At 40.5% G+C, this 11,176-nt stretch overlaps 1 protein-coding gene across 2 annotated transcripts; it reads left to right on the top strand.

Annotated features, from left to right (window-relative positions):
* Positions 1 to 684: 684 nt before the first annotated feature.
* On the top strand, positions 685 to 10,832 carry TMEM184C (transmembrane protein 184C). Of its 2 annotated transcripts, none has more exons than XM_033159948.1 (10): positions 685 to 916; positions 4,083 to 4,213; positions 4,300 to 4,336; positions 5,061 to 5,266; positions 5,495 to 5,569; positions 6,301 to 6,394; positions 7,105 to 7,217; positions 8,186 to 8,285; positions 8,897 to 9,068; positions 9,227 to 10,832. In XM_033159948.1, the coding sequence occupies exons 1-10, from the start codon at positions 800 to 802 to the stop codon at positions 9,487 to 9,489; spliced, it is 1,308 nt and encodes a 435-aa protein (XP_033015839.1). In that variant the 5' UTR covers positions 685 to 799; the 3' UTR covers positions 9,490 to 10,832. The 2 variants fall into 2 exon arrangements, with proteins under 2 accessions (XP_033015839.1, XP_033015840.1); XM_033159949.1 differs by lacking the exon at positions 685 to 916 and adding an exon at positions 1,677 to 1,804.
* Positions 10,833 to 11,176: the final 344 nt, after the last annotated feature.

Raw genomic sequence — 11,176 nt, 5'->3', positions numbered from 1 at the left:
AAAGCCCAAGGCTTAAGAATCTTCTTAAGAATTCTTAAGCATCTGCTCAGCAACGTGTTGTTGTTTTTAAACCTTGTTTTTAAACTCTTGTGACTGCTTTCCTAGTGACAAACGCTGCTTAACTAAACACCATATTTAAAAGCTTCTTCTCCAACGCTCAGCAATGCGCAGGATTGCACCATTCGCACAAAGAGAAGGCAGAGGGTCTCGCGGGTGGGATGCGAATGCCAAGAAGCCCCGCCGCCAGCGGCCAGCACGCATGCCCTTGCATCAACCTAACCTTCCCCGGGCGATCGGCACTTGCGTCAATGTACAGTACTGTACGCCTTTTACCCTTTTCCCTGTACAAGGGAAGAGAAAAGCGCTTGATTGCCACCTCGAGGTTTACCCAATCCGGCGTCGGTTCCGGCAAGGGGCGGGTTGTTTACTTTGAGGCGCCGGAAGCGCTTGGTTTCTGCCTTATGCTGCGGCGCCCGGCGCGCGGAGGCTAACCGGCTGTGGGCGTGGCTCCGCTCACCCTGCGGCTTTGAGTAGGGGAAGAGGGGCGGGGCGTCGCCGGCGAAGCGGCTGCGGACGGGCCTGCTTCGAGCGGGGAGGGGCGTGCTTCCTCCTGCCTCCCCCCATCTCTCTTGGCTTCGCCCGCCAGCGGTGGCTGCTGCGGGCGGAGGGAGGAGGGGCGTCCGTCCGTCCGTGAGGGCAGCAGCGATGCTCTCCGTTCCGCGGCGCCGGCGGTGTGGGGCGGGCCCGTCGGGTCCTTGAGGCGGCGCTGAGAGACACCTTCCGCAGCCCCGCCGCCACCATGCCGTGCACCTGCGGGAACTGGCGGCGCTGGATCCGGCCTCTGGTGGCCACGGTCTACGTCGTGGGGCTGCTGCTGGCGGTGCCGCTCTGCGTGTGGGAGATGCAGAAGCTGGAGGTGAGGGCGGACTCGTGGCGCCGGAGGGAGGAGAGAGAGAGGCGGCCCAGGGGAGCCTCCGGGGTGGGAGTGGGGTGAAGTGAAGTGGGGCAAACGCAGAACCGGCTCCCTCGGGTCTCCCGGATGCGCTCGGCTTTGCCTGCCTTGTTGACAATTTAAAAGCCGGCCCGCGTTCACTTCCTGGAGCGCGCCTCTTCCGCGCACAACATGGAACGTGAGTCATGTGGGAATGCGCTTCGCGCTCTAGGCTTAGGAGGGACACGCTAAAGAAACAACGTACGGTCCTTGAGGCGAATGTGTCACGTGTCTTCCCTGCTCTCCATCCCAATGATTTCTATCCTTGAGGGATGATGATGAATCACCCGCGATTGTAGGCCCCAGCTGCCCTCCCAAGATAAAGCCGCGACGTTTCATCGTGGGCATTATTCTAGGTATGTTTGGCAAGCATCCTTTGCCCTTTCAGAAAGGAAAAAGAGAACCTCCAGCAAGTTTTGCCTGGTTCAGAGGTGAGGTCAAGAAAGAGGGATGTTGTAACAATTGTTTTCTCAAAAGTTATCTTCTGCACCGTGAAAATAAATAACAACAGTAATTAAAATAAGAAGAAGAAAGAGGATTGACACATCCTCTCAAAACTCTGCAGCTCAACTTGCTCCTGGAAGGGCATATGTATCCCAGGGTCATCTTGGGTTGTGGAACTCAAGTAAGAATGGTTAGCTTGCTTGACCCCAGGTAACCTAAATGTGATGTTTGCTACATAGGGAGCAAGTAAGAGGAAGTGCAGAAATACAGATATCTACATAAACACTCATCATCTGGAGCTGTTGCGAAGGCCAGCACCATATAGTGAGACAGCAAGAGCATCAGTGGAGAGGACTAGAGTGTCAGCAGGTGAAGGGGATTTCTGTTGTCTGTATGATGTACTAAAGATTACAGCAAATTCAGGTTTTCATGGGGATAGGCGGTGCCACATAGAAAGATCCTATATTCATGTTTTTGGTTAATTACCATCCCACTCAGAGCAGTTCATACGAGACTAAAGGAGTTTATGAGAACAAACAGATGAACTGTGGAACTTTGAAAAACAGGATTCAAAAACAGCAACCAAACAATAGCTCCCACGCTTAAAGAACAATTTGTTTCTTAGTGCATGGACAAGTTGGCCGGGGAGGGGAAGGTAGTTAGAAGGAGTAACTTCAAGCTAATTCAGTAGCCAGCGGTGTGTATACTCCTGTCTTCCATTTCCAGAATCCTACAAGAGAGACTTACTTGACATAAAATCTTTATGACAGGGAAGGGTTTAATCCAAAGAGACAGGCAGGTAGATGGTGCATTTGCCTGTTAATGGACATCATTTGGTTGGTGTGGGTCTTACTCTGAGGTAGACAATGTAGTGCTCTCCAGATGTTTTGGACTACATCTCTCATCATCCTTTGCCATTGGTCAAGCTGGCTGGGACTGATGGGAGTTGTAGTCTGGAAATCTGGAGGGCACCACATTGTCTAACTTTTGGCACTAAGTGATGGATGCAAAGTGATATCTTTTGCAAATGAAAGAGTACAGAATAATGAATCTCAACACCTTCAGTCTACATGTGAGTTATGGTAATTCCTGTCTTCACATTTGCTAGTCCAGGTGGACTGGCACTTAAGTAAAACACACCTGTGCTAGTACCCCTTCCCTGTACCTATTCCACAAGACATTCTTTGGATTTCTGTGCTCACACCTTCCCCTTTAGCATTTCCATATTTAAAGTAGGCAGCTACCAGGGAATCCCTGTTACTCTTATGTAAGACTTGGAATTTGCAGTGTTTAATTAATTGTTTAGTGAACTATTGCAGATATTTCTGTGCCTTAAAATAACTTGGTTGCTCACAGGCTGGATCTGTAATTATAAAGGTTTCTGGTGCTGCTAACTATTCCCAAACAAATATAGCTACAATGTAACTGGCTGTGTTTAACTATATAAATTCTTTATACATCATATAAACTTTCTTTTCACTTTTAGTTGAGTAGAAGCAATTAAGGACCAACATATAGAACAGGAAATACAAATAGACCAGTTCTTATATACGTAATGTCCAAATAGAAGCTTTTGTGTTCCACGTATGTACAAATGAATCAGTAATGTCTAAATAAAATGCAGCTGCATACAACAACCATACTTTGCAAAGGCAGATGTGGAACATTGCAAAGAAAAGTTCATCTTTTGCAAGTACTGCTTCTTAAAGTTGTTACTTTTGACACTGGTATTCGCTAAGAGATACGTGGAACACAAAGGCTTCTATTTGGACATTACATATATAGGAACCGATCTATTTCCTGTTCTATATATTGGTCCTTAATTGCTTCTACTCAACTAAATAATGTGAAAAGAGTTATATGTTTATATGATGTATAAAAATTTATATAGTTAAACACAGCGAGTTACGTTGTGGGTATATTTGTTAGTTGAATTTACATAACTATCAGTTTGATAGTGTTGTGCTAACTATTCCCAATCATCTGTTGCTTAGACAGAAAGGTAGTTTATAAAGAAGAAACAGACTCTAGGTGTCTTTATGCACCTTGTCCTTGTGGCTGCTTTACATGACACAAGGAAAAATGGCTCCTCACATTTAAATGTTTACAGTAACGTTTAAGAAGATGCATACATAAAACATACACTAAAATATGCACTCTAATGTTGCATATTAGAGCTGCGCATTGCAAACAAGATGGCATGCATGCATTTTCCCAACAAGAAGTGTGTTATGGAAAGATCTGGACCAGGTTCTTGGGCTTTAGCAGTATGTGTATTACTAACTTAAATCTTAGTGTAGATGTAAGGGAACCTCTTAGGCTGCAAGTTGCTCTTCTAAGTGTTCCTAGCTTGATTCTTGGTTACAACTGTGTGCGTTAGATATTTGGATCTAAAAGAAGTTGTAGCAGCTGTTATAGCTACCCACACTTAAAAATTTGAGTCTAATGATGGTTCAGTTGCAAAAATACTATATGTTTTAATTATTAACGCATGTTCTGCTCTTGGAAGAGAAGAGCCATTAAATATAGTACTGCTGCTTCGAAGTAAGTGATTTATGGACTGCTTTATCGGTTTTACTGTCATTATTTCGCAAATTTCCTGCTGTAATTTCTTGTGCTTGTGCTCTTCTTTTTTGTGTTGTTCAAGGTTGGAATCCATACCAAGGCATGGTTTATTGCTGGGATATTTTTATTGATGACAATACCAATATCTCTTTGGGGAATATTGCAACATTTAGTTAATTATAATCAACCTGAATTACAGAAACCAATAATAAGGTAACCTATCATATATGCTTCTGCTGGTTATTCCATATTAGCAATACAAGCACTTGGTTAATGGCAAATGTGTTTTCTTATGACAGGATTCTATGGATGGTGCCAATTTACAGTCTAGACAGCGTAAGTATTTTTTCTTTCTTTTGGGGATTATTGAGTTCTTGCTCTAGAAACCAGTTGAATAATCTCATGAACTTCTCATACTGCTGGTTTTTCACATGATAGAACCTTTTTGTAAAATTGTAACCTCATTTTCATTAAGGTTTCCTGGCAGAAGCCCCAAGGGGTATGTGTGATTGAGGCATTTGTAAATATGTTGCTTTTCTTGAGTTTCATTCAGTAAGTCATACTCTGTGCTGATGGTTTGAAGCACGTTGATTTCAGTGGGTCTACTCCGAGAATGATTAGGTCATGTACTGAGCATTAATTCACTGGAAAATAAGATGCAATGCAACTGAAAGTAGACATTGACTGTACATATTTGTATCTAATGTGAACCATAAGGCCTATAGGCAGAGCATGTTGCTTCTCTGCTTTGCAGAGTACTAGCTCATTGTTTGCTTTGTATTGCAACACTGTTTGCCTTGTTTGCAACAGCAAATACAGGCTCTAAAGGATATCTGGGGATAAACTAGCTCAATTGGACTTAGTTTAATTAAACCATACGATTTAGCTATAAGACTTTCTTAATTATTGAATGGTTAACTGCAGCACAGAGTTCTATAAATTATTTATTTAATTTGTATACTGGCAAACAATAATATTTCAAAAGAAAATGTAATAGAATGGAATTTCAGTGTAAACTGCAGTGCATGTATGTCTAATCTAATGTCTTTTTCTTTGATAGTGGATAGCATTGAAATATCCCAGCATTGCAATATACGTGGATACTTGTAGAGAATGCTATGAAGCGTATGTCATCTATAACTTCATGGTCTTTCTTTCAAATTACCTGACCAATCGGTATCCAAATCTAGTGTTAATCCTAGAAGCCAAAGATCAGCAAAGGCATCTGCCACCATTGTGTTGCTGTCCACCATGGGCTATGGGAGAGTGAGTACATTATACCGTTCTTTTTTCAAAGCTTATGTTCATGTCTTATTATTGGATTCGTGTAAGATTTAACTCTCTTTTTTTGGTATATGTGGCACTAGTTTCCATTGATGCTCCAAAGAGTTCTTGAAAACTACCTTTTTAAAATACTTCGGCAAATTGTTTCCTGAAAATAGGACTTGTTAGTGAATCAAAAGGATTTGAACTCACTCTGTGTCTCTTTCATAGGGTGCTGTTGTTCAGGTGCAAGCTTGGTGTTTTGCAGTATACAGTAGTCAGACCATTCACCACCATTATTGCTTTGTAAGTATGAAGAAATATTTTAGCCTCAAAATGCTATATATATATATATATATATGTATAACTTTGCTAGTGATGTGAGAATGAGAAAATTCTCCAGAGAATCACTACTTTGCTCTTCTTTTCACTCTTTTTTTTGGTTTGGATAGCTGTGCAGTTGCATCGGTCTCTGTCTTCTAACCTTAAAGACAATTGCTCATGTAGAAGACAATCAACTATAAACTTTTTCTAAAGTGGAGCTTAAGTAATCTAAAAGGTTGTGTTTCCTCCCATGCTTTACTATGCATAATCATCCCCAAAGTAATTTTTCTCTTAATACAGTAATTTATATAGATTAGGTTTTAATTCTTTGAGTGACATCCAGTTGTTGTGTCCCTCTTGTACAAAAACGACTTCTCTTCCTGCTGCATATCCATAAGGTCTACCAAAGTTTGTTCTTGGCTTACCACTCATGGTATGTTTGGCATAAACAAACTGTTGTCTGGGTTCAGATAACATGGCAAACTCTGCCTTTTTAAATCTGCATTGTAGCAGCAACTGGGGAGGATAACTGTGGGAACTTCAGAGCAGCATGCATTAGTGCACTGCTTGTTCACATTAACCCAGTTAGTTTTAAATTATGGTTTAACGTGACATTTGAACTGAACAATGGAATAGAATATGACTCCTGTGCGGAGGATTTCAACCATAGCTCCTGAATTTTCTGAGCAATGTTTTGTGTTAAACTTTTTCAGAATATGTGAATTGGTTGGTGTATACGATGAAGGAAACTTTAGCTTCAAAAATGCTTGGACCTATTTGGTTTTTTTCAACAATATCTCCCAGCTTGTGAGTAACAGAATTTTAGTTTTCTTTCTCTTTGGAGTGATATTTAAGTATTTTATTTTTAAAAATTAAAGATCTTAACAATTGTGGTATGCAGAACATATTTTTGATTAGGTGCTTTTATCTGTACATACACATAGAAAATTAAGATTATGTGAGAACTAATCCTTAACTTTGGTTCTAAATATGGTGCTATGGATTTTATTGTGTTATTGTACATCTACCAGTATTTAATCAGTTTTAGAAGCTGCCTTGAGGACTCTGAAAGGTGGGGTGATACTGCTTTATATTTAGATCTCATGTATTTTCCATCATGAAACCCACAGTGATATACATGTGGTTCCCCAGTGGTCACCCATCCAGGCACTGATCAGACCAAGATGTGCTTAGCTTCAGCAAAGTGGTGGCTTCCTTCTCCTTGCAGAAAGAAACAGAGAAATATACTTGGGAATACAGGAAGCTTATGGCAGCAGCATTCTGGGGTTTCAGACAGGTGTCCTTCCCACATCTAGATGGAGAAATCAGTGATTATACCTGTGATCTTTCGCGTGCTATGCATGTGCTTTGACCCACTAGCCATAGATGTTTTTTAATGTTTGGAACAAGAATTGAATTGGCTCAATATGTTCCAGGGGATTATTGGTATGATGAAATGTAGGAGTTCTGTGTGTTCCCACTGCAAATTGCTAAACATTTCTATTCCTCTGTTTTAGTTTGCCATGTACTGCCTTGTGTTGTTCTATAAAGTACTGCGGGAAGAACTAAACCCAATCAAACCTGTAGGGAAATTTCTGTGTGTAAAGATGGTGATTTTTGTTTCTTTTTGGTAAGTGGAGTGTTGTGTGCTTTTTTGTGTAAAACCTGTTATGGACATGTCTAAATGCATATGGATACTTAAGTGTTTGTCAGAAAACAAATAGTAATATAATTAAGTCTTGTTTCTGTTTTTATTTAAATTGCTTAACAGCACAATCCTGTTCATGTTTACTTGGAAATAAATCTCTTTGGGGCTTACTCCCAAATAAGTGCATGCCTTTATAGCCACATTTTTTATTCCCAGGGAGCTCAGTATGGTGTACGTGGTTCTCCCCCTCCTCATTTTATCCTTACAACAACCCTGTGAGGTAGACCAGGCTGTCAGACACTGACTGGCCCAAGGTCACTCAGTGAGCTTCATAACTGAACAGGGATTTGAACCCTGGGTTCCTGGATCCTAGTTGGACACTCTTAAGCACTGCACCATATTGGCTCTCTATAGCAAACTCGATTCACCTATGCAAGGTGTTGTACAATAGTGAAAAGACCAGCCTTCTTCTGTGCTTAAAATTACCATGGTTTAGTTTTTTAAAGTTTTGTGTTTAAAAACATTTTCATGCAACTTCAAAATAGCTAAGGGTACAACCAAAGTTTTAACTCTCTTTTATCTAATTCATTCTAAAGTTTTAGCACAGATTTCCAGTTTACACTGAAACCTTTCTCCATACTGACAGATCATCTTTGATCTTTTTCCAGAGACATCTCTTAGCCTAGCACTAGTTTGCGTGGAAGTTCCTTTATTGTGGGTGATGCACATTCACTGTTCCTGTGTGAGCATAATGGCCACAGGGCTTGCAGGTTCATATTTCTAGCATTTTATTGATCTGCTTTGTGATCTTACTTTCTTTCATAGATTTGTTTTTGTTTTTTCTAACCTTACAATGAAAGCTCACTAGAACTTTAGACCAGCGCCTCTCAGCTGTGTAGCTTCTGTGTGGTGATAACCCAATCTCTTCTAAGAATGTCAATTTTGTATAGGCAAGCTGCACTTATTGCATTGTTGGTGAAAGTCGGTGTTATCTCTGAAACACACACATGGGAATGGAAAAGTGTTGAAGCAGTGGCAACTGGTCTACAGGTAAGTTGGAACTGCTGTTGTAAACATAAGCCTTCCAGCACCCCACATCCTTTGGAATAGATGAAAAGGGGCAGATTGGTATTTGAAGCAAAATCATTATGGATACATGTAGCTACTTTTTTCATTGAGAGTGAGCAAGTTATCAGGTAACTAGCCTACCAGCTCCATTGATCAAACTGTCCTACAACACATATCTGTAAATATGCAGTTAAATTTAAGTGCTTAAAACTAGTTTTCTAATGGTGTGACTAGTATACTGTTAATAGCTATGCTATCTGCATTGGCCTGCATGAGCGCAGTCCTTTATCATGCTTTGCTTTTTGTCTTCTCTACTAAGTGCAAGAAGGCAGTATTTACTCTAAATTAAACATTTAGTTGGTTGACTGCGGCTTGCTGTCCTAGTTTAACCAAAGTATGAGAATAGACTTGGCTGATGGTCCCACTATGTTTAAGCTGGTGTAAAACACATGAAGTTTCTGGAATACTATTATTCCATAAAGGTAGTTTGTGGTCAATTGGCCTTCAAGTCTAAAGGAGCTGCTGCGAGGAATACATTACATGGCTGCATATGTGGGGCTGAATAGGACTGAATTTGGATTCTTTTGTTTCAGGATTTTATTATCTGCGTGGAGATGTTCTTTGCTGCAATTGCTCATCACTACAGTTTTTCCTACAAACCTTATGTGCAGCAAGCTGAAGAAGGATCATGCTTTGATTCTTTTCTTGCAATGTGGGATATTTCTGATATCAGGGCAGATGTAACTGAACAAGTTCGCAATGTTGGTAAGTGAGAAGGATAAAAATGCACCCCTATGGAAAAACAGGTGTAAACATTTGAGTTTTCTGAAGATGCCACATGAGCCGTATTGCTAGGTCATTTTTCTATTAACTGCAGTGCCAGTCCTATGAAAATAATTTGTTTTAAAATACTTTCCTTTTAGGAAGAACAGTTTTTGGTCAGCCAAGAAAAATGTTTTTTGGTGAAGATTATGAACAGAATGAACATACAAGTTTGCTGTCATCATCTACCCAGGATCCAATTTCTACTGCTTCTTCAGTACCATCATCACCTGTGGGCCACTATCAAGGGTTTGGACATACGTTGACTCCAACAATGCCTCCTGAACCAGTATTTGATGGCTTATGTAAATCAGCAGAAGAAAGTGAGAATCCTCCAATAGAGAAGCCTCTGGATGAAAGTTAGACAACTCTTTTCTCAAATGTTTTGTGATTTGCCGGGATGATGCTATGTTTGTCAGCTGCACCAAGTGGCACATAAAACAAAACAGATGTTATTTGATTTTAAATGGGGAATTTCTAAACCATCATTGAAAGAGCGTATTGGTGCCAGACATGTAATTAAATTATTACTGTAAGTTGAGTAGCCAATGCTGCTTGGTTCAAAAACCTGCCTCTGAAATTGGAGTGAGGTAGAAAGTTCCTGATGTTGACTTCCCTCTCAAAGTAATTGCACCATCCCAGAATACCGTCTTATCAGCATGCCAGAATTGTTGCTGAGCTGCTGGAGACCTTAGCTGGAGCAGTAAATGAAATCATTCTTTTAACAATACTGGCATATTTGTGGCACAGTCCAGTTAAGCAGAAGTACTTGGATTTGAGCATTATATGCTGCATTGGCTCTAAATTTTGTTGTTAATGTATTAAGTGTATCTTGGTCTTTCACACCCTGGAAGTTGCTCTGGAGGGTAGTAATCTACTACTGCTTCCTGTTAGCAGAGAGATTACTACTAGCACAACAGAACTCCTCCCCACACCCTCCCCAGATCTGTCACAGAGGATTGAAGAAACAGATTTAGGGGGTGCACAGGGTGAGGTGGGGAATTCCTGTTGTTTGTGGTAGTTCTTGTGCTAATAGAACTACTTAATGCTAAACTGAACCCAACTTGGAGTCTAAAGGCATTCTAATTAGGGAGTTAAAATGAAACAAGGCTTTTTACTGGAAAACTGATCAGTGTTCCTGTATTTTTGTCTCAAAAAAACTCATAGGATACTTACCAATGGCTCATCAATTAATCTGTGCTCCTCTTATCATGCGGATACCATTTTAATGCCTACTATTCTTGAATTTATAGTATATTTGCCTTCCAAAAATGTATCTAGAATCAAGTAAGCTTTGAAATACTAATACAGAATGTAACAACTTATTGTTTTAAGGACTTGCACATCTGATCAACAAAAGGGACTTGTTACCCATTACCACATTTGTATCTGCATTGCATGCTTGCTGTCTTACCTTCATATAAAATGCTGCAGCAAGGTTTACATTAAGTGGCATCTTCAGAGAGAACTCAAGCTATTTTTAGCATTCAGGTGCCCTTTACAGGAATTGAGTTTTTAACTGTTTTGTGGCTGCTACGGTGAACTCATCCTACAAGTGCTTTTGCAGTACTAGTGTGTTATGTAAATACTTGGCCTTATTCACTAGGCTGCTTATTTTATGGATAAATTTGGTGTGTCCTTAAAGTGGTTAAAGGGCAAATCATTGCCTTTATTGTACATAATGAAATAAAATTTTATTAACTCTTACTTTGCATTCCTTCAATGTTGAGGGATTATGTACAAATAATCCTCTTGAGCTCCTTTCCATAGTATTTTTTTTTAATGGTTAACTTTTGACTCTGATGGGAGGCATCTCAACCCCCCCCCCCCCCCCCATGCCTAGATCCCACAAATCAAGGGAAGGCCAAAAGATAAAGCTCACCAGTGGTTTAGTTCCTATGCTTAATTCCAAAGGGGCAAATATTCTTTTGAGTGTAAATAATCCCTTCCTTAACCACAGGTGGGTTTACTCCAGGAAGAAAGGGCAAAGACTAGGCTATAGAGGTACATTGTCTTTTAGCAACTGGAATTTTCTGGTGCTTCCCAGTCTT

The sequence above is a fragment of the Lacerta agilis genome, chromosome 9 (assembly GCF_009819535.1).
Source record: "Lacerta agilis isolate rLacAgi1 chromosome 9, rLacAgi1.pri, whole genome shotgun sequence".
Classification (NCBI taxonomy): Eukaryota; Metazoa; Chordata; class Lepidosauria; order Squamata; family Lacertidae; genus Lacerta; species Lacerta agilis.
This window is presented reverse-complemented; position numbering and strand designations above follow the sequence as displayed.